Source organism: Pseudopodoces humilis, chromosome 3 (genome assembly GCF_049639895.1).
Source record: "Pseudopodoces humilis isolate 2021_Gansu_Grassland_sample_001 chromosome 3, ASM4963989v1, whole genome shotgun sequence".
Taxonomy (NCBI): domain Eukaryota; kingdom Metazoa; phylum Chordata; class Aves; order Passeriformes; family Paridae; genus Pseudopodoces; species Pseudopodoces humilis.
Window position 1 is genome coordinate 16713282 of NC_142202.1, and position 23828 is coordinate 16737109.

A 23828-nucleotide genomic window follows, 5' to 3' on the forward strand; every position below is an offset into this window, starting at 1 on the left:
TCTTTTTTAGCTACAACTGTAACACTTGCTAAGATCTAGTGTGTAGTTTATGGAATTCCTCCTTGCTTATTAAGTTGTCTTAAAGCAACGTAATTGCATTACTGGCTTACTGATCTTCTGACCTGTGCACCTTTTGGTTTGCTATTCAAAAAGTTTATTAAGATTATTAAAATGACGGTAGAAACGTAGTGAGTTGTGAGGTTTTTTGTGGGTTTTTTGGCTGGGTTTTGGGTTTTTTGTTTTTTGTTTTTTTGCTTGTTGTTTTGGCTTTCTTTTTTTCTTTGTTGACAAAGGGATGCTTCAGTGACATATAATGAGAAATTATTCTCAACAATGGAGTATTTAATCTCATATGTATGAGATATGCTTTCAAGGTATTTTGCTGCCCTCTCTTGGTAGAGCATTTGTATTGTAAGTAAAGTGCTTTACTTTGTTCTAGCAAAAAAATTCTGGGTTTATTCCTTTTATTTCCTGAAGAAATGGAAAATGGGGATTCTTTTACAAAAAAAAAAAAAATTAATACTGTGTCACTCAATATTTACTAAATAATGGGTACGTTGTTATTCAGGTCCTGTGTGGATAAAAATGGGTATCTCAACTGTTTCTCATCTAGATCTTTCTTAGCCAATATAATTTGATAGTGTTCATTGCCAGTTGAAATAATTTTTGCTTCAGTTTAAACACTTAGATTTGTTATGTTGTTATTTTTTTATGACACAAATCCTTCTGGGCCAGGCTGAACACCTGGAATACTTCCATCCGCTGCTCTCCCATCCTCTGGGCATCCCTTGGTTCAACAGCTTCTGCATGATGCAATTTCTGTCTTCTAAAGGATTTCCCATTGTTGTTGGATTGTTTTGGGGTTTTTTTTCCTGTGGGCTTTTTCCTCCTCTTTCTTTGAATCACTCTGGCCAGGAGTTCCACAGCTCATCTGCCTGATGTGCAGAGGTGCTCTTCTCCTTTGAGCTTTTCTCTCATTATTTGCATCGAATATTTCCTCCCAACTGTTGTGATGGAGTGTCCTCATCACTCAGGATTTCATACAGCTCCAGTTGTCTTTCCCAGAATGCTGAATTCCAGCTTTCTGAACTGTTTTTAAATGGAAGGTGTTGGGTACATTTGAACTACCTGTGAAGGGTTGCTGCTCTTTGAATATTTTCAGTTCTGCTGTTCTCTCTGTTTTGACCTGGGAGCAGGGATGCAGGGATTGTGAGGCAAGATGGTGCCATTTCTGTACTGCTCTGTGATCCTTTCTTGATGTATAGCATCTGGTTGAGGTTTTTGAACAGGACACATCAATGAATGGATGTTGTAGAACTGCCTGGTGTAACCCTAATATCTTACTCCTGAGTCCATAGGCAACTCAAAGTCCAGCCCTTTGGAAACTATTTTAGCAGATATTTCCCTCTCTCTGTCCTGCTGCACTTCAGTGGAGTTTTACTTGCCATTTTTATTCGCAGCTTAGTTGGAATTAGATGATCCATCAGTAGTTCTTCATAATCAGCCATCATCCTTGCTACCCTAAATAACTAAATATTATTGAGGAGCTTTATGATGAGCACCTCGCTGCTTCTTTTCCAGTTTGCTCATGGAAATATGAAATGGGAGAGCTCTTGGTTTGGTTTATTGCAAAACAGCCTTGGCAGTGCTGCCCTTGTGTGAGGAGTGACCTATATTGAGCTTCTATTTCTGTGAAGAAATGAAGAACTTAAGCAGAAGAAATTTTCTGGCAATTGCTTGAGGTGCTGTTAAATCCAGGGAATTGATACCTTCCAGTATTATAAACTAAATATAACATTAAATGTTTATGATCCCAAATGCCATATCTACATTTTAGGTTTAGGATGAACGGAGTGTACATTTCTAGGTAGAATATGCTCATTTCTGGCAAATGAAAGCAAAAGAATGACAAAAATATACAAAGCTGCTTTGGAGTCTGTCAGTGTTGTCTTCTGCTCTCAATAGCCTTTTAGATACAAGCATGTGCATCCACCTCTCCTTTACAAAAAAAAAAAAATTAAAAAAAAAAAAGAAAATTTAACATGGCCAAGCTGAAGTTAGCCTTGATGAAAACCCTGTTTCCCTCTAATAATAGGTTTTATATGAGGGGAAAAAAAGAGCACATAGTCAAATCAGTTTTGTACAGAACAAGCAAAAATATAATGTCAAAAATATTTTTAATACCTCTTGGAGCTTAAATTTATGTGGTTTATATTTTATTCTCTTAACATTTATAGAAATCTTCCATTGCTTCCAAATGTGTATGGGTCAATCACCAGACTTTTTAGTGGGCTTCAGAGGCTAAAAATCAGTCATTAACTCATGCTGCGTTGCAGCTCTGATTTCGTAGTGACTGCTCTTATAGCTTTGCTATATGGCTGAGGGAAGAAACTATAAAGGAGCAGAACTGGTTTTGTGCTTTTGATGGGTAATGAGCTAAATAGTGAAAAAAGTCCTTTTGTTGTGCATAACTGGAACTTATTTCGTTAAAGAAATTATGAAATTTCAATTTTTTGTTTGTAAAGGAAAAACATCAGCTGGAATTCAATAACAATAGTTCATGGGCTGGGGTTTGCAGTTATGCTCATTATTTTCTGGGCATGAAAAGGAGTGAAACAGCTGAAGTTCCTTTTCAGAATTCAGTCCTTACGACTCTACTTATACAGCAGAGTATTGCCAATGACTGTCCCAATTAAAACTGCCCAGTGGCATAGTATAGAAATCACACATCTGGTAGCTTGAGGTTTCAAAATTCAGGTCTCCTCTCTACTTTATAGTTAAAAGCTGGCTCTGCTTTGTGTTTTTTGAGAAGCTGTCATCAGTTTGCATCTGAAACATGGCAGAAGAAATGGCTCTGTGCTTTATAGACAAGATTTTCTTTCTAGCTGTTATGATTTTATAATTTTTTTTGGAAACAAGAATTCAAGTAGAGAACAACAACTACCAACATTTTCAGTATTATGTACTGACAGGAACGTACTGGCCACAGCTGGGAGGAAGATCTGCCTAATTTTTGTTTCAGCAGCAAGGTATCCCAAGGAGATGAAAAAGCTTTGAAAATCAAAAAACTGTATTTTAACCAACTAGAAAGGTATAGCTTTTTAAAAGCCCTAAACAACCCTAAAGAAAAGGTAAAACAAGGTGAGAAGAGAGGATCAAAAAGGTGGTATATAGCTTTTCCCACTGTTTTTGTTTTTTTTCCCGGAAAGTCCTTTCAGCCAAGCCAGTGGCTTTGGCAGAGAATTTTGGAAGGTTTTTTCTTACCCTTAGGATATTTCCACAGCCTGGCTTATACTTGCTTTCCTCCTCTTCATGTCTTCCCCCTCTCTGCTTTGCTGTGCAAAGACTCCCATGAGCTGGAAACCCTGCCAGCTCCCTGCAGTGTTTCCTTGGCTGCTGCACCCTGGATTTTTTTGACCATGTCCAGTTTTTCTGTGCCTTCAGGGTGTTCTCGTGTTGTTGCCAGTTCAGCTGTGTGTGTTACTATGCAAGTGGGGATGGACATGTGTGCATTTTGATGCTTCTGTAAAATTTGGGTAAATTCTACCTCACTAGTTAGTCCAAAAACCATAATTTATTTGGGGGTGTTTTTTTAAATGAGTATTTGTGTTACTGCTATTTCACTGTACTTCTATTCACTGCTTCGAGTATAAAATACCATGCAAAGAACAAATGTAACTCCATATCCCAAACTGGGAAGATTGTATCAGTTAGTAAAAAATTAGCAGCGTCAGCTTTCTATTCTTACCTCTTGAAGGCTGTCTCTCAGAATGTTCAATTAGTTAAGAGGAAATCGGATATGTGATTCCTTTTGCTGTAAACATAATAAAACTATTATCCAGCTCAGAAAAATGGCACGTTAGAATTAAGACTTCCACGTAGGTACAAATGCTGTGCTTTTGTTCTCACTGCTGCCACGATTGTTGATTAGTTTATCTCCTTGTCCTGTAAACAGTTGCTTGATATTTTTGGTTTTTGCTTTGCAGCTTAGTCTCTTTCCTTTTTTCGCAATTGTAGACAGTTGCAAGAGCAACAGAGGCAGAAGGAGCTGGAACGGGAGAGGCTGGATCGTGAACGAATGGAACGGGAGAGGCTGGAGAGAGAGAGGCTAGAAAGGGAAAGACTGGAAAGAGAGCGCCTAGAGCAGGAGCAACTGGAGAGAGAACGGCAAGAAAGGGAACGGCAAGAGCGCCTAGAAAGGGAGAGACAAGAGAAGGAGAGGCAGGACCGGGAGAGACTCGAACGACTCGAACGGGAGAGGCAAGAAAGAGAACGGCAAGAACAGTTGGAAAGGGAACAGTTGGAATGGGAAAGAGAGAGAAGAATTTCAAATGCTGGTAAGAATTTCAAAACCCGAGCATGTTCTACCACCAGACTGCTCTTTATGTGTTTGCGTGATGGAGTGTGAGAGAACAAACAAATGGCAGTGAGTGTAGCTGTGTAGCAACAGTCACTTTCAGGCTTCATTTTTCTGGAATTCCTTCCCTTTTTTTATGGCAAGAAGTCCAAGAGCTTTGACTTTCCTGCCATAATTTTCCATTAATTCTGAAATAAATTTTTTTGCACTATTTGCTCACTCTGTTGCCACACTCTCTGATTACGTGGAAGAACCTGAGTCATTTTGGGCACCTCCAGCATTGGTTAAAGTATGATGAGTTAAACTTTCTAAATACTTTATCATTGTTTGCTCTATTCAATAAATGTATTGTCATTACATAAGTTGGAAAAAGACCCCTAAAAGGTATCAGGTTGAGTGTGTTAACACAGAAGGTATGTTCCTATATGAGGCGAAGTAACAGTGTGAGAAATGCTTTTCAGTCTGAGGTCTTGCTTAATGTATCATTGTAGTAACATTTCAGTGAAACGTGTTGTGTGTATTTGTAGATAAGATAATGCACTGCCTGCGGAAATGTATCCAGTGATAACTGAAAGCTTTCTCATTTTGGTAATATAATGGAACATTAGTCAAGTGCTTGGTTGTTCTTCGGTCTCAAACTCAATTTACATAAGTCAGCTCATGGTGAAAGTCAAGGAATACTGTGTAAGTCATTTTAGAGCAGAGGATTTTATTGGTCGTTTTATTCCCAGTACTTTCAATATTTGCTATGGAGCTTTTTCTGGGGAATAGAGAGATGACACTTGCTGCCTGTGGTAAGAGTTTTATTAGTGGAGTTGAAACAAATGTTAAGATCACTACATTTGCTTGCAGTTTGCAACCAAACGAAGATAAAAGCTGGTAAAAAACCAATTGCTCAACCCTATATCTAATCCATCTCACAGATGGGATTTGAGAAAACTTTCTCTAGAGCGTACTTATAAATTCAATTGTTGGCACAAAAAGAGTTGGTAAAATTTAAGAGCAGCTGTTGATAATATGTAAAACTTTCCTAACTGTATTTTCACTTGTGCCTAATCCTCTGGTACTAACTGTAGTCTACATTTTTACATTTTGTTTGAATGCTGGTTTTGTTGCTTCATTAGCTCCCTTTTTCTCTTTCTCCTTTTTTTATCCTGCCTTTGCTGCTGCTTTCCATCTTCTGTCCAGCTCCATCTTTCGACAACTCCCCGTATAGCACTCCACTTCCTGAATACTCCAGTTGCCAGCCTCCTTCAGCACCTCCTCCATCATATGCAAAAGCAGTCTCAGCACCAATGGCAGAGGCCACACCGGAGTACGCTGTAGTGACTTCTGCACCACCGACTTCCACTCCCCCTACACCGCCTCTAAGGCACTCTGCATCACGTTTTGCTACATCCTTAGGCTCAGCTTTCCACCCCGTTCTCCCCCATTACGCTACGGTTCCTCGTCCGCTGAGCAAAAGTTCTCGGCCCCCTTCTCCCGTCAGTGCCGCAGCGACTTTGCCTCCCAACACAAAGCCCGCTGCCTGGTCCGCGCCCAGTTTCGCCCCTCTGCCCCCGTCTCCTCCAGTCATGATAAGCAGCCCACCAGGCAAAGCTACTGGCCCGAGACCTGTCCTCCCAGTGTCGGCTTCCAATCCGGTGACCCAAATGTCCACGTCTCCCACGGCTCCTAACGGGCTTCCTGAAAACCTGGCTTATCCGGTTCCTTCACCTTCTACCTCAGGTCCAACGCCGCCTCTGCCACCTCCTCCCCCCCCACTGCCTTCCTTTCCGCCTCTGTCACTCTCTGGACCTCAAGCTTCTCCTTCTCCCAACTCCCCGAATGCCTCGACTCCCTCATCCAAGCCTAGTGTTCTCCCTTCTCCCTCTGCAGCTACCCCTGCCTCTGTTGAGAACTCTCTAAACTCTGTGCTGGGAGACTCCTCTGCTTCTGAGCCAGTCTTGCAGGCAGCCTCTCAGCCGGTTGAACCTCCGAGCCAGCAGGGTAAGGCTTTCTGTTATTGCTACTAATGCGCTAAGCAGGGCGGAGCCCGTGGGTGTCAGAGCCCCTAACTGCCCCCAGGAATTAACACACTGCTTCCAAAGCTGCAGCGATCCTAATGCCACAGCCAAACGCCCTTTGGAAAACCAGGGTAAGGGAAATGGAACAGATCTCTGCCTAGGAGCCGATGTTCTGTGGCCTGTCATGAGTAAAACTCTAATTTCTTAAGAATTCACCTATTGAGAGTGGAGTTTGTCAAATTCTTGCTTGGTAAACCCTGCACTGTTGGTTTATTTGGAAAGTGGTGTTACCAGGCAGGATCATTAGTTTCCTAATGGCAGCCAGCATAGAAGGGCATATGTGTGGCTCTGGACATGTAAATGACCTTCAGTGAGGAATAATTCAAATTTAGAAAGTAGTGTGTGACCTACAGCATTTCTTTCTGGACACTGATTGTATTTTGATGCATGGCTGTGTGCACATACATATATATGTGTGTATTTAGATATAGAGAGACAGGTCTTTCTGCAGTATTTTACCAGCATAGCTAAGATGACTTCAGACAAAAAATTAGATTAAGCAGGTGACAGCCTCAGTGAGCACTCCACCAGTATGATAGAAATGAGTTTTACATGGCAATACGTGTCTTTGTTGACCTGAATCCTGCTTTTATATTGATTTAACAGATTTAGGTTGCTTTAATAGACATAGGTCTTTGTACAGAACTCTATAGTAGCTCTGAAGGTGTGGGCAGAGGGGCTCCTAGGGGTAAGCAGCCTGGTACAAGCCATGCAGAATGGACCCTGTTTATATCCTCCTGTCTGAAATGAAGGTCTGAGCTGCTTTGGGATGCAGTGGAAATAGAGTGAATGGCCTCACTTTAGTATGGAATAAAAGTGTGCACTCAGACAGTGAGTGATGCCAAGAGGGTTTAACAGGCTTTTAAATTTCTGCAGTGGTTAGCAGATAAGGAAATCAGGAAGGCTGGTGTGTGAAATTCCTGCCTTCAGAGTTTAAGGTAGTTATGCAGCATTTTTCCTGCCTTATGGCAGCTCGGGTGAGACAGAGGTAGAATCTGTGGACGTGTGGAGCTGTTGTCTAAGTCAAAATTTCTTCAACTCTTTTAATAATAATAATAATAAAATGATCATCAGAATATTCTTTTTTCAAAGCACACTTTGGATAACAATGTGAATTTAAAGAAGTAAAAGAATGATAGATAAAAATAGAAGAGCTTCTTCCCATCAGCTTGAAATATGTCAGTCTTCTAACTCACTAATTAGTGTTTGTATTAAATTATAAAAGTCGATTGCTGGAATTATTTTAAAGGAAAGATTTGCATATAGCTTAGAAATTAGCATTGGCACTCAAACAGTTCAAGGGTTCAGATGTTTGGGTGATGTGTTAGTGCTTTGTTATACAATGAGATACTGTTTAGCAACCATGTGAGCACACTCTATTGTTCCTCCTGCTACAATGCTCATGCCTGACTTGACTCTCTGCCTGTTTCCTGGTGTAAAGTTGTTCTTGGTTGCAGCACAGAACCTGACTGGAGGGGTTTCATGTAAATGTCTTTGGAACTGTCTGATCTCTCACAGCATATTGTGTAATATTTTTAGTAGATTGAATAAGAATGCTTCTCTCCTGCTGAAACTCAGTGTTTTCTTGCCCAATATCTTAGCAGTTTTAATGTCTCATACATTGAGCAAAAGAACCACCATTTCAATGGAAGTAAGACCTTTGTTTTCTAAATCCTTAACGTCTTCTGTTTGTTTCCTCTCTGACACTAGGTGTTGTCCAAGGACCACCTGCACCTCCTCCTCCACCTCCCCTGCCCCCTGGCCCAGCTCAGTCTTCAGTAGCAGCCCCACCTCCTCCTGGCCCTCCACCACCTCCTCCACTCCCACCTTCGGGGCCGCCGCCGCCGCCACCTCCGCCTCCTCCACTGCCCAGCCAAGTTCCTCCCGTTCCCCTGCCACCTCCTGCTCCCCCCCTCCCAGCCTCTGGATTTTCAGTGGGATTCGTGTCCGAGGATAATCGCCCTTTAACTGGACTAGCAGCTGCGCTTGCTGGAGCCAAACTTAGGAAAGTTTCACGGGTAAATATAACTCTGGTTTCTTTTTTTGATTCCTGTCCCTGGTTCTAACCTTTGTTCAAGGTTAATAGCAGTATCAAGACATTTGGGGTAGGCTTAATTCATTAAAAAAAAAAGCATTACAGGATGTGCTGCCAGCCCATCCCATTCTTTATGCAGTTGCGTCTTTCTTGCACGTGGACTTCTCTGGTTTCATGAAGTCAGCTCTCATTCTGTTGGCACATCTGCTGTTTTTTTGTGCACTCTGAAGGGTGAAGACTCCTCCAGTTCGAGTGGAGGAGCAGGAGGCTCTGCTTCATCCAAAACAGACGGTGGCCGTGGAAATGGACCCCTTCCCTTGGGAGGCAGTGGGTTGATGGAAGAAATGAGTGCCCTGCTGGCCAGGAGGTGAGGAGCTGTTCTTGCTCTGCTCCAGCTGCTTAGTCATCCTTCACACAGGTGGGATTTGGGCTGCCTGCTTGCAGCTGGCTGAGGATCAGATAGACAGCAGCTCATGGTTGCTTTGGGAAGCTGATGGTGTTTCATGAATAGCCATTTTTATTTGAGTGTAACCCAGTATTTCTGTGTAAGCCTTTGTGCAGCAGTAGGGGAGGGCATACAGACTTCAAATTGCACAGTTGCTTTGGCAGGAGGGCTTTGCCTTTGAAGGTGTTTTGAAAGCACTTCTTAAAACACTAATTTTCATGAGGCTGTATAAGTCTTTAATTGCAGTAAACAACATTCTTCCATCTTAAAGCCATGATGAGCTTGGTAACTTTTGTCTCTGCTTACAGGAGAAGAATTGCTGAAAAGGGATCAACAGAACCAGAGCAGAAAGAAGATAAAACTGTGAGTTGAGAAATTTTGTCTAATGCACATTACTCAATACAAGGATTATCAGATTCCAGTGGTGTACAAGAGATTATTTATACTTTACTGTATAAATATACACACATATAACCACTACTTTGTGAAATGCTTGCTCATTTTCTATATACAGTTGAGCAGAACCATTTTAAATATATATAAAAACTGAAGTATTTTAACAGTTGAGATTGACTCTTGTGAATTGAACAGATTATAAAGATTTTTTTTTCTCCCTTCCTTCTCTCTCCCCATTCCCTCTCTTCTCCCTTTTAACCAGGAAGAATCAGAGTCTTCATCTTCTAAGGTTTCTTCAACAAGCACACCTGGTAAGTAGTTCAGTTTTGTGAACTCTGGTACTCTGTCATGCTAAAATCTAGTGACAGATCTCAGTCAACTCTGCTGAATTTTGGAGCCTTCCTTTTCTCCCATGATTACAGCCTGGGATTTTGCTGTAGAATGGGTCCTGGTTCAGAAGATGATGGATAAAAAGAACATAAGTGAAAAAGAATTTAAGTGCAGAGTGTTGAAATGCTTTGCCCATGATCCCTCTGCTGAAGAGGCAGTGTTTGGAGCTGCATAGCCAGCACCTCTGCTGCATTCAGTAAGGAAAACTTACTTACACATTCTGCAGCTGGCCAAGAGGTATTGTCAGCAGGCATATGTATTCATACTGTAAATTATTGTCTCTCAAGAGATGTTCAAGACTTTCTTTTCCTGCTCTTCAGTAGTACCTTGTTGTACCCTCAGTGGCCCTGGCCACCTCTCAGTACATACCTGCAGAAGAGGGAGGGCTGTGCCATATAACCCTGCAGCTTGTCATCCCAAAAAGCAGTGGAAGCAGAAGGGAAATAACTGGATAATGAATATACCAGCATTCAGTCTGTTCCAGCTTCCTCTGCTGATTGCTTGCCCGTGTGTGCACTTCTCTAGATGATTCATCCACTTGACGATGTGCAGGCTTTATAATATTGAAAACCACTGCTGTAGTGTGAACAAAACCCAGGTGACACCTGGCTGGGGAATAAAAAGGAGTGCTAGGAGTTGTGTGTCCAGATGGAAATAACTGGCAAACTTAGTATTGAGATACAGGCACTCATCTAGAGAAGTCAGACTGCAAGGAAATAAATGACATCACACAAATCAAGTTTTTCACACACACCCCTTTTTTTTCTCTTCTTTTAAGAGAGTCTGCTTCATTCTGTTAAACACATTCTGTTAAAGAGAAAGGACATTAGCCTAAGGAAAATGACTGCTTTTGGAACACTTCTGATAACACAGGCCCAAAAACAAAGAAATTAAAGCCAGTGGAAGTCGTTCCTTTAATTGGTGATGGTAAGAAGCCTCATCAAACCTGGTAAAAATGTCAAATGCATTCAGTATTTGACCATTCCCTTCCAGTTGAGAATTTTTCTTCCCTTCTTGCTGTGAGATGCTCTGGTAATGCTGAGCCCCATCACTGGAACAGGTCTATAAAGTGTTTTAAGAGGAACGCTTGGCATCCTTGAGCAAACTGCAACCATAGCAGAAGTTTCTCAGTTTTGCAGACACAACTCCTATGTCAGGGCAAGTCCTGAAGACTGGTGTATAAAATTAAGTTTAAGGCTTGTTACCAGCATAAGTAGCCTGTACTTGGTTGGGTTACAGACTGTGCTGACAGACTTCTGCAATTTAGATATTCTCAGTATCCAGCTGCATCCCAGGGAATCTTCTGGTCAGTATGAGACTCTGAAAGGGCCTTTCTGCCTCTCTGCTTGCCCAGCTTAGCAGAGCTAAGCAATATGAAATAAAGAGAGCAGACCAAACAAACTCCAAATCTGAAATGAAGACTGATCAGTGGCACACTGAAATCCTGAGTAAGTAATGATAGCAACTAATAGCAATCCACACTACAGAAAGGCTGTTTTAATCTGTGCAGATCGTAAGGAATGAGCCTTCTTCTTTCTCGTTGCTGAAAGGTACTCTAGTCGTGTCAGATGTCTGCTGGCATGTCACTGAAAATGGCATTTAATTGTATAATATTTTACATCATTAACAGTTTAGGAAAACTCCTTTAGCTTAAAAACCTCTTCCTCAAGTATTTGAAGCTGACTGGTTACAGGATTCCATGTTTCATAGCTGAAGCAATCAAATACATAAAGTGTAGGCAGACCTCCCAGCTGGATTAAGAATCAAATGGCATTTACAGTGTCTGGGAGATCAGTGAGACTTTAAGATGCTCTTGTTTGATGCATTCACAGATGAATACAACAGGAGGAAGCTTAATATATGAAAGAGCTAAAGCAATGTAGGAAAAAGAGCAAAACACCAAAGCAGCTAACTTGAGTTGCCAGGTGCTTGAAGTTTCCTCACATAAATGGCACAGTTATTAGAACAAGTCAGTTTTTTATCTTCTCACTCTGTTTTCCAGAACTAACAAGAAAGCCTTGGGAAAGGACAAATACAGTGAATGGAAGCAAGTCACCTGTTATTTCCAGGTACTCCCCTTTTGTACCATCTGTCTTTTCCTTACATTTGTCCTTGTTGCACATGCTGCTAAAGGTACTGGACTAGAATAGTAAAGATCATCTTGATACTGTTAAAAGCAAAATGTATGGGTTTGAAATTGCTGCTGTGAAACTGCGATGCTAATAAGTGAAATTTTTTGACAGTAAAATCAAAAGTAGTACCCAAAAGTTTCTTTAACAATTGCTGGTGTATAACCTGAATTAATAAGGTGTGTATTTGCCTACAGCAATGTTTAATTCTTTATTTGTAGTCTGAAATTTCGTGCAAGGGAAAACCAAATTCAGTGCTGTAGTTCACATGTTCAGTAGTAAATCTAGAGAATAGGTGCTCTTTCTGTTTCTGTGCTGCTCATAAAATGCCTAAGTGGATATTTAAGCCATCTTGCTAAGATTTGATTCTGTGACAATTTAAAGTAACTCTCACACCAATCTAAGAAAGTCCATCCCAAAGAAGTGTAGCAATATTTCAAATCCTTCAGTGCATCAACCAGTCTTTGGTAACTTGTCAGCTGGAACTTTGGTAGGCAGGGAGTGTTTTGGTAGGCGTTTCCAGTAAGTGAAATGGCTGCTTTAGCAATTTTTTTGAGGTATATTTAATTGTTGTTTACTTTAAGCAGAAGGTTTGTGGTTCATTTAATTCCTGTGTATTGTGTACACAGAGGTTAAAGGGTTCTGACCCCCAATAATCTTGAGAAAGTTAGCAAAATTTCTTGAGAGAAAACAAAAGAACATATTCAGCTTGGGAATGTTTGAAATTACTTGAATTCTCCTTAAAATCTGGCTGTTGGAAACAGCTGTAGAAGATGGGGTGATCAGAGTATTAAAAACAATTATTCTCTGAGTGGCCTCACTTGTAGTTGCAGTTGCCCTTGAGGTCCTCACCTGTAAAATGCAGCCCTAAACACTGTGAGTATCTTTGTCTTTCAGAATAAATCCAGGATTTTGAGGTGTCTGCAGCCTTGGTTCTGGTTGCTTGCTTTGATTTTTGTCAAAGAGCAGGTGCCATTGGTGGTGTTGTTCTCTGCTACACTGTCAGTGTAACAAAATACTGCATCACCTTTGGCCTTGACTTTCCCCTGCCCTCTTACCCCTCTTCCCCAGTAGGTCTGACCTGCTTTAACCAAGGTCTCTTGTACTGATACATTGATCTGCTTCAAAATGTGGCACTGAGGGGGAACAGATGTCATTGATGTAAGGAGTCCTAAAGAGCATTTTAGAGTTCACATTGTGTAAAACAGTTGCTGATCTGGCCCTTTGGCTATAGATACTTTCCTCAAATTGCTTATCCTTAGGGCAAAGGGATTAATAAGTAGAGCAGCTCTCAATATCAGACTCTTTTAGGGAGTCTGGGCTGTTCTGAGGTCTTGATTCTACCTGCCTCTACAGCAGTAGGTTTTTGTAAACTGTTTCATGCATCCAGTTTCACTTACCTTTTTCCAGATGGTGAAATTCAGAGGTTGCTGAGGTCTGTTTAAAAATGTTTTCTGACCTAGAGGAGTACAGAGGATTTTTGAGATTTCTCTTAGATGTATTGGGGCACTCTCTCCGTCAAGCTTTTGTCTTCATTCATCCAGTGGAAAATGCTGATAGAATTTAATTTGATGGGAGCTCCCCTGGGTATATACTGTAAAAGTACTTCCAACATAAGAGTCCTTTTTTTATTTAACATCAATATTCTTTTCCAGTGCTGTCATAACCTGCTGGAAGGTGCCACAGCACGTACTTTAGGCCTTCTGATACAATTTTCTAGTCAGTGTTGATGGCTTGCTCTGCCAGGATGAGGAAAATTTCATAGAAAGAGAAGGTGTTAGAAGAAGTCTCTCTTGAATAGCCTTGGATTTTTCCTACTTCTCTACATTTGCCAAGTCTCTCTCAGCAAGCAGCTTGTTAAACTAGCTTTGTTTGAGTGAGTTAGACAAGGGGAGCTGCTGTTTGAAACACGAATACTCTGTTTGCCAGAATGGGATTTCTTTCACCTGGTAGGACTGGAGAGCCTGCTCCTGATTTCTGCAGGGAGGGTGTGAGTTCTCCCAGCAGAAGTCAGGGATAACTTACAGGAATTAAGCAAAGCAGACTTAGAAACTGGCAAGTCAGCAGAATTTTCTCCTCAGAGCTTCCACAGAGGTAGACGATGCAGTTGTTGTTATTCAGAATCAATAAGTATTTTAAAACAAGTGTGTCCTGCCTAAAATCAGGCCTTTACTTTTTACAGCAAACAGAAAAGACTTAAGCTGTAGGCTTTTATTGTTTCCTGAAACATGCAAGTAGAACTCTTGAATCTACTGAAACCCCATGGTGTTTAAGGTGCTAAAACTGAACAAAATTAAGACCTATTATAGCTTTTAAAGGTAGTGTTTCTCCCCCTAATAGACGGGAATCTCCATGGAAAAATCTGCTTGCTTCTGAAAACAGGTTCTATGATTCATTAAACAGGTATCATCCTGTTGGGATTTGAGACTTCCTAATAACCCCTTTGACCAGTTCAGGGTTGGACTTTTTCTACATGGGTTGGTAATCACCACATGCACCACCACATTCCTCCTCCACATTTTGTTTGTCCAGGTGAGCCCACTTTTGGACTGGTTAAAAGCAGATGGTGTCAAAGGCAAATTGAGATGGCTTAATAACCAAGTATGAATTAATATAAAATACTGGTTTTCTGGCAGTCTCCACCTGCAAAGGTCCAAATTCCTGTTGAATTTGCCAGGATTTAGTGGACCATTTGCAGTGTTTTAAGAAGCAGGTTTTCAAAACTGTGAGTTTAGATATAGAGGAAGGGGAATTAATTTTCTAGGCGTGTTTTCACATCTGCTTTTTGATTAAAGACTTTCAAAACTTAAATCAATGTTTCTATTTGGAACATATTCACAAATTAGTTAACATCATGTGTATTTTTACTGGAGATCTAAGTTTCACTCTCTAGTGATCATAAAGTACTGACATTGAAACCCTTCAGGTTTTGAGACCTTTCCAGAGGTAAATGTGTTGCAGAGCCCCTCAGAATTACCGAGTCAAATTCCAGCTTTGTTTTACATGAAGGCACTTGTTGTGGTGATTACTTAATCTTTTTTGTATGAAAAGTTCCCCTTTTAGCTGCTTATCTTGGGTGGTGTATTCTGCATGTTGGCATGAATAAAATCTTTCCTTTGCATGCTTGACTGAAGGTGTGTTAGGGACTCAGGGTTGCTTCACTGTCCTGTGAGGCAATGCTATGAAAAACCACACGGGAGAGCTCTTTAGCCACATTGGCATCAGATAGCTGGGAAGTTTTTGTTCACTAAGTTTCAATAGTTAATGCTTTGTTAAATGACAACTGCATTCAGGCTGAAAAAAGGAAAAAAAAAAGCATACTTTGAGGAGGAACACAGCTAGATTTTCCTGAGATTAGAAATCATCTGTTTTGCTAATTATGGTATTTCAGTATTTGAATTAAGAATGTCTTGCATTTTGGAAAGCAAAAAGGGAACAAACACATTGTCAAGATTGAGGGGCAGTGTTCATAAAGGTTTCCTGCGGAGATTTTTAACAGCAGCAGTAGATAGTTATGGTGGGTAAAACTGACTTTTTGTTCTAAAAATATGAAGAAACAGTTTCTGTAGAGCTTTTCTTTGAAGTCATCTTATTAGTACATTAAATTCATAAGTAATTTCAAAAAAAATGAAAGTACACTACTGTTTGGGCTTTTCCATTAAGGCAAGGTTCCTGTTACCAATTGCCAGAAGCTGCATTTAAGAGGATTTTTTTCAGTCATGTTGGATAAATGCTGTCATGCCATAGTGTATGGGAGCAGAACGAGAGTCAGTGGAAATGATCAGAAATTATATATGAATTATCTGAAAAACTCAGCTGTTCTGCCTGGAGTAGGTCAAGGCTCACAATTTCAGGTGTAAACTTCAAGTAACTCTTTAAATACCAGGTGCCTGATGAAACAGCAATTGCCAAAGATCTCAGCTGATGAATGTTTTTGGGCAAGGAATTCTTCCATACTGAACAAAGCACTGTAACATGTAGAGTTTTGTAAAAGATCAAAAGCTGTGGTTTGCCTTCATAGCATTAGTGCACACAGTAGTAGGTTCTCTGGTGGTTGCAAGGTGAATTGTTTCCCAGCTTCTTTCACTATCAAGTTATCGAATATTTCATCTTCTGTCTAATGCGGTGGATTGTGTGCTTTTGGTGTGTTTCAGGCAATAGTAATTAGCAATTTCTCTCTGAAAACTTACATTTAAACTGTGTGGACTTCAGTCTTTACAGCTGTGATAGCTGAGGCTTGTGATCCCAAGGGAAGAACAAGTATCAAACCAACATTTTGATGTGTGCACCTTTTTCTGTTGGGAGTCACATTCTGAGTGTTGTTCTTCAGTTAGCAAGTCAGAAAATAGTCTTGTCAGGTTGTAAAAATCAACAAGACAATCTAGAGTGAGGTTCATTCAGCTCTTACTGAACAAAGGATCATTTCCTTATGGATAAACTCCTGTCTTGTAAGGGAAAATGCATGAAAACTCAAGGTAGTGATTTTGTAAAACAAAAAAGAAATAGAGTGGGGTTTTTTTTTTGTTGTTCCTGTCCACCTTTGTTGCAGTAAATCAGTCTGCACCCTCATGAAACAAATGCAGAAAAATGCAGTGCTAAATGAAATCCTCCTGTGTAGGAATTTTGAAGGGACACACTGAGTGTAGGCCAGGCTATTTTGTTCAGAGATGCCATGTACAAGGGCAGTGAAGTAGGACCCAGCTTAGTCTGCTTTATACTCTGCCCTTCCTTAAGCTTAGCCTACTGTGATAATTCTAAACATCGGGGAAACCTCTTGAGATGAATTGTCAGGGATTTTATCTACAGCTCCTTTTTGGCTTGAAGGTTTACAGGGAGGAAGAATGCTAGCCAAGATGTAAAATGTATTTAAGAACAGCAGAACATTCTTCCCTCTTTGAGGAACTCTTGGTATTCCTGCTGTGAAACATCCAGGCTCTGTCTCTGCTCATAGTTCTAGTAAGTCCATGAGTCTGAGTTACCTTTGGATGAAAGCAGGGATCAGGAAAGAGAAGTGAAAAGGCAGGAAACGCCCTTTTTTTGGAATATGTGTTAAAAATGCAGGGTGATCTGGGTAAGCAAGTTGTTGATGTCTAAAACAGAGTATCTCATAAGCAAACATCAAAGGTGACATAGTCCAAAACATTAAAACTTCCTCTCAAGTATCACCTGATGAATCTTGCTACTGTTACAGTATTCGATTTCAGTAGCTTTAGAAAGCAACTGATGGAATAATTGAGGTTGCAGAGGGGTTGGATAACATTGCTTGGGTCTGTCAACTGTTGAAAATCCCCCAGGGTGATTGCTCAGCACTCATACAGTCAGAATCAACATGCAGTCATTAGCTGGTGGGAGTGCTTCCTTGGGAGAGCCTCTTTTGAATGAGCAAGCAGTTAAAAAAGGAAAGTACTTGACATTTGAAGGCATTCAGCTTTTCATGCCCATTATGAAGAAGTCAGAAACCACTGACAGTGAAATCTGTCTGCTGCTTTTAAAGTTCTTGTTTTGAACTAATAACCCCTATGATAATTAATATTCCCAGTGTGTGGAAAACATTCTTGGGTGGTGTTTTCTATTCTGCGTGGTATTTTGGGTCTGCTTGATTCTTCCCATCCTCCCACTCCCAACATTTTTTTTTTCCATTCTGATTTTTACAATGTTTTTCTTACCAAATGTCATCAGTTTTGATGGGGGAGTCCTATATAACCTGTATTAATGAGCAGCCAGTAACTCATGGATGTGTTTTTGTGCTGCAGACCAAAATCTACACCCACGGGACAGCCCAGTGCCAACGGAGTACAGTCAGAAGGTCTAGATTATGACAGATTGAAGCAGGTATGTGTATAATGCTTTAAAAAAGATTGCTATATAAATTGGATATAAGGATTGTCCAATACCAGTTTTAACTGTTTTGTTAGCCAGTTCTAAAGTCAATGATTTAGCAATTACTAGTCTTTATTTTTGCCCGACCATGTGTCAGTATTCTGAGGAGCTGGAGCTGTAGGATGGTGGCTTAGAAAGCCAAAGTTCCTGCTTTTGCATTAGGCAGCACACACAGGATGGTGTTGACATTAGAGATGGAACTGGGAAATGAGTTTGCCTGGAAAACCTCTCCCTCTCTTCTGTGTACCCAAACAAGCAACAAGGCCTTGGGGCAGCTCCAGGAGAACAAGTATCACCATGTTTTAATATCAGATGTGAGCACCCGTGGTCACAAGTTTGGTGGTGGAAAAGCATACAGGGATGCTGTCCTTTGTGTAACTCTCCAGTTCAAGAGCAGAGGAATCCTGTGGGAATTGCAGAGTTGGAGGTGAAGGATCTCCAAGCGGTGTTTGGATCAGTGGGTCCATCCCCAAGTGGGGAGGGAGATTCTGGTGCAGGCTGCAGCTCGCTGAGTAATTCTAGAGTCAGTTTTACTTTGGTAGCAACTTCTGGTTGCTTCTAGACCGTGTTCCCACGTTGTGGTTGGCTTTAGGTTGGGCCATGGATTGGTTCTGGTTGGTTGAACAGGTAGTTCTAGAGTGGCTTCTGGCCTGGTGAGTGGTTCTGGAGGAGCTTAGAAGAAAGCATGGACAGCACTTCCCTCTGTTGCCTTCATTCCATCACATTCCACTGGGACTGGGACCTTGATACCTTGATTACTCTTCTTTCTTTGCTTGTTTTTCTTGGAATACTTCCTTGGCTTGTGGTGTTTAGTGAGCTCCTTTCTTTGCATTCCACATCATATTTCACCTCTAGCAAAGCTTTCTCACTCTTCTCCCTTCTCCTTTCATAAATTCTACAGGAATCAATTTGTGGCACTTCTAGAGACTATTTTTTCTCCATTGTACCTGCACTAATAATCTTGTAGGGATGCCTTAGGTTTTGAGGATTAACTTGGAAGCTATGCCTCTCATAAGGGTTAAGGATTAATGGGAAGGGTTGTAGTGGGAGAATTCTAGATTTGTCTCTGCAGAAATTTAAAGGTGGCAAAACTAACCTGTTTGCTAATCTGTTATTTATGCTCTGACACATTTTAGGACATTTTAGATGAAATGAGGAAGGAGTTAACAAAATTAAAGGAAGAACTCATTGATGGTAAGTATTGCTCTGTTCACTGCTGCTGCTCAGTTTTAGAGTAGCTGCAGGTGCTTTAAATTGTAAATACAATATATTGGTAGCCTGACAGTGAGTTATTGGTAAAAGTAGCGTTGTTCTTTGTCTGGTGGCAAACCACTTGCGCCAGACCTATTCCAATCGATGTGCTTCAGTGATTTCTCTCTGGGGGGGTTTTGTTCTAGTGGAACATTGACACCAATGTGTCTTTGAAGAGTGGTTGAAGTGATGCTGTATTGGAGTGATTTGAAGTTACCCTTAGTATCATGTGGTGGTAGGTGGGTTATTTTTAAATAATCCAGAGCTGCTGAGGCATGCATGTATTTCAAAACTAGTAACATTCAGAGGAGAATTGTGTTTCCAGCTTTCAGTCACCTCTTTGATCTGTAACATAAAAGGCAAAGAAAAGAATTCTCACAGTTTTCATTTTTATTTTAACAGAAGCTATTTTCCTGTGTAGTCTTCTGTACTTAAGGGAAATCATTGAGAAAGCATAATATTAAAGGTCCACCTGTCAGGAACGAAATAAAACTCTATGATGTATAACCTTGGCGGAAGTGAGAACTAAAAATTAAGATTCCAACATAAATTTTACAGGAAGAAAAAGTTAGTGCCTGGTTGATAATGCAGCTTGTCTGAAGCCACATGGGGCTGCCTTAGGTGCAGGTTATTCATGCTGTAAGACCAGGATGAGCCTGCTTTGATGGGTCAGTGTTGTGTTCCAGCTTCCTGCCCTGACTTTATTTGATTTGCTAACTCTGTCTCTGTCTCTCTGCAGCTATCAGGCAGGAGCTCAGCAAGTCCAACACTGCATAGAAAGACTCGTACTAAGCCGATGTGACTCTTTAACTTGATATAAAACTGATTACGTTTTGTGAGCTGTTAGAAGAAAACGGAGACAGACAGACAGACACTTGGAAGGAGGGAGAAACAACCTATTCTGAAAAGCTTCAGACACATCACTCTGGTGATAATGCTATTCCCCTCCTAGTTTGCAGCTTTTTTCTGACCTTTACAGCGGGGTGGAAAAGACTCTTAAAGTTACTGTAATGATTATGCAGAAATTCCTACATCTATCAGACAAGATCACAGTGCTTTGAAGTCTACTCATGTCAAGATAAAATTGCACATGTTTCAGAATTTGTTGTTAAGACAAAAAAAAAACAGGGAAAAGCTTGGGAAGGCTTTTCAGAGAGGTTTTCTTTATTAATGAAGGAGTTAGCAAGTTATACTGTTGTACTTCAAATGTATCTCAGGTTTGTCTTCCTATCATATCTGACATTTCCATGAGTAATTTAAGAGATCAGATGTGCAGAGGTTCGGTTCACAAGACAAGGAACAATTGGAGATGTGTGCTTTTAAAGGGCAATATTTGTAAGTAAGGATGACCTAGACGGTGATGACATATCAAGATTTTGGAATTTTATGATAGGAAGCCTCTCTAGTTAGCCTTCATGCAATTTTCTAGGAAAATAAAAAATAAAAAAAAAGCAAATACAGTCCAGAGTTTAAAGATGTAGATGCCTTCCTACATTGTTACGATGCTTTACCAAATCTAAGACTTCGACATAAAGCGAATCAGCAGTCAAATGTAAATCATTAGTATGTTGTAGATTTACAGTAGATTTTGGGGCTTTTTTTAGATTTATGCATGTGGACATTTTGTAATGTAACACAACACAGCCAGCTTTTTAATTAAAAGAAAAATTGCATGTCACAGAGTAGCCTTTTCATTTGTAAGGCTTAATTTATGCCCAGAAAGATGTGGGAAGAGGGAGGGGGAAGGTGACACATTTTTATTACTTTCTACACTTTTTCTTCATCTTACATGCATGTGTAATAATGAGGAAAACATGACTTTTATCAGTAACCATGTTAATGGAACCAGGTACTTGATCCTTTTGTATCTTTTTTCAGTTTTCTATTTGAAATTCAGTAATAACTTCCAGTATGGTTCTGAAACTCCCAGGTGAACCAAACTCGTTTCTCAGTGAGAGAAAAAATGTTGTAGGCATCCGACTTGCTGAGGGTGCCCCTGTGTAAGTGCGTTGTCCTTCACCTTTTCACCATGACCCTCTGCTTCACTCTTTTCTGAGACTCCTTTTTTTTTTTTGGTTGTTTAATGAAACAGAACAGCAGTAGTTACCTGACAACGATCAGGTCACAGTAAATGGCCCTTTCTCCTCCTAATTCATCTGCCACCCTCCTTTCCAAAAAAACTCAAAACCAACAAAAAACCCCTGCAGCTCCACACAACGCAAATCCCGAAAAAAAAAAAAAAACAGCAATGATATGCCATTGATTTTGCTCAACAATTTGGGAATAATTTTTAGGGGAGGTGATACCTCTCTCTTTCCCAGGGTTTTCAATCTTACAAGTGTAAATTTTTATTTTTTTAATTTTGTTTTTTAATGAGGTAAAGTTCAGTGGGATAGAAATTCTGCAAATTGGCTCTGTAGTGCTTTGGATAAAGAATATGGATTTAAATCTTCTCATTACCTTTGCACTATCCATTTTTTCCAAGCTGTGTTTGCTTTGGGATCTGTGCTGATCTAGAAGAAAAGTTTACCTACAATTTGTGGAGAGATTTGCTTACGAGTACAGGCAGCTCCATTCGTGGCACAGATGCTTTCAATAACAGACTGTCTAGAGTGCTGAACACCAAAGCAAAACAGCACTTAACAGCTTCAGAAAGGCTTCAATAGGAAATTTGTCTTCCATTCAAACATTGCCTGATCTTACAGGTTCAGATTCTAAGGGAAGACGACAGTGGAAATACTGCCTAACTCCATTTATTCTTTTTTTTCAGTAAAGAGGAGAAACAACATCACTTTTCTGCATGCATTTATTGAAGGCATTCAAAAGAAAAAATCCATAGTAAGCTTGTCAAGTACTGTTTTTCTCAAAACAAGAGGAGGCATTTTCATCTTTGTTGATGTAGCTTTTTGTTTTACACAGACTTTTGAGCAGTAAGGATGTTTACCGTTGTCAGAAATCACGTTTGATTCGTTTCTAGGAGGGTTCAGGAGTTACATAGTGGAATAGCATGGATGGCTATAAGTGGTCCAAAATTAAAGGCTGAACTTCTAGATTGTGCAAGGAACTGGCTTATGCACTAAACGTTTTGTGCCTTGGTCTACAATTAACATGATTTCTGTTTAAAAGAAAAAGGAACAGTTGTTGTCTTTTTGTGCTGCTTCTACATTCATACTTTCTGTAATCCCAATCTGAAGAACTGGTTCTTTCCAGAAAATCTGATTGAATTAAAGATTACTGTAGACATTTCCTGACCTACTGACAGTTGCGCCGTTTCCAGAGATTTCAGTATTGAAAATGAACTGCAGAAGCTACGATTATTTTGCTTACTGGTGACTAAGTTCCTTAAAAACCATATTGTGGTGGTTCTGTGCTTTTGTACAATGGATGTCTTAAGCTGAGGGCAGTTTAAGGGATCCTTCGTAATGCCAGGGGGGCGTTGCTTTCCTCAACACTGTGATCTGACCTGTGATAAACCTGCACTATAGACAAGTGGCTACCGAGTCAACCGCAAACCAACTGAATGTAAAACCCTTAGTGCTGGTGCTGAAATCTCTTCAGACAGTCATAATGATTTCCAGTTTGTTGTTTTAAAGTTATCAAGTGTCAATCAAAGACTGAAGCTGTTCACTAATGAATGTTGACTTTTCACGCATTTAGGTTTACCTTCTTTTTAGTTTCTCAGTTCATTCTCTGCTATTTTTATCATATTGTGTCATTTTAAATTTCTTACATGCTAACGTTTTGTTTGAGCGAATGAAATAAAATTGCAATATATATACGTTGCCACCATTTATTTCTGGAACCTCATATAAGACCCTCTGAGATTTACTACTCAAAGTCCCCAAATTTTTAATGACTGTGATCTTTCCTTATTCTTTGATTCCACTTCTCCTTGCTGTTTCTCCATCAGAAGGTCCAGTAGAGAGCAGTGAAGACTTAACCTTATAAAGAATGTAACTGCAGGGACTGTGTACGTTCATGAATGGTAACTGCTGTACATAAATTAAAATTCATTTCAAATGCATGATGTGATTTACATTCTCACATGGTATATACACACTTTGGTCTCACAGAGAACATGGGAGGGAGAAGGAAAGACTGTGGGGGGAAATAATTGCAGTCAGTCTGACTTCTTTTGCTGCTTTTATGTTCATGACTTATTTTCAATACTTGTAATAAAGCAAACCTACCATGGCAGATCATCAGAGGCTTCTGTGCACTAAGGACTGTTCTGCTTGATTTGTCTTAGAGCAGAATACTGAGCAGAGCTGTTCAGATGTCCTTGACTTGACATCCTGAAGCTGTACTTGGCTGCTGCTGTTGTTTGGCAAACCTTGGTCCCAGTGCCAAGTTTGGCACCAACCTTACTGAGTTATAAAGGTTTGGGATTTTTTAAATTAAATTATCACTAGATTCTAAAATGGTCTGCTGTTCTTGGGGCAGTGTTTAGGCACCAAGTGTAAACATTTCTGATGTAAATGTCCTAATAGTGTTACCAACTCAGTCCATCGGTGTCAAGATACAGATGGTAGCTACTTTTTAAAGTTGTGTATTGAAAAGAAGGGAGATGGTCTGTGGTTGGTCAGAGTGGGGATTGTCATGGGCTCTTCTGAAAAGGTTTAATTTGGCTCAGTTCCAGTGCTGAGTATTTCTTGCCAATGTCTTTTACATCTAGTCATACAAAGAAAATTAAAAATCAAGAGGATTCCCTCAGTTTTCAGTAGGTGAACAAGATGGGAAGCAAGAAAAATTTTTCCCAAACTGGCTTTTTACCAAAGACTTAACAGTTCCTTTTAAGGCTGTAAATTTCTTGATTCTGTAGGCTGTTGCTGGGTAGGAGGTGATGGATAGAGGGTAAAAAGGGAAAAGTCGGTGATCT

At 40.2% G+C, this 23828-nt stretch overlaps 1 protein-coding gene across 7 annotated transcripts in view; it reads left to right on the forward strand.

The window, feature by feature from the left end:
• The window catches only part of ENAH (ENAH actin regulator), an 89816-nt gene extending 67089 nt beyond the window's left edge, over positions 1–22727 (forward strand). For 2 of the 7 annotated variants that reach the window (XM_014252888.2, XM_014252891.2), the window contains 11 exons: positions 4018–4337; positions 5546–6346; positions 8134–8441; positions 8689–8825; positions 9212–9266; positions 9562–9610; positions 11692–11758; positions 14159–14221; positions 17572–17650; positions 18835–18892; positions 19689–22727. In XM_014252888.2, coding sequence (XP_014108363.1) covers positions 4018–4337; positions 5546–6346; positions 8134–8441; positions 8689–8825; positions 9212–9266; positions 9562–9610; positions 11692–11758; positions 14159–14221; positions 17572–17650; positions 18835–18892; positions 19689–19726 — 1975 coding nt within the window. In that variant the 3' untranslated portion in view covers positions 19727–22727. The remainder of the gene's footprint in view (positions 1–4017; positions 4338–5545; positions 6347–8133; positions 8442–8688; positions 8826–9211; positions 9267–9561; positions 9611–11691; positions 11759–14158; positions 14222–17571; positions 17651–18834; positions 18893–19688) is intronic. The other 5 variants (XM_014252892.2, XM_014252890.2, XM_014252893.2 and 2 more) reach the window with 5 other exon arrangements.
• The last annotated feature ends 1101 nt before the right edge of the window (positions 22728–23828 follow it).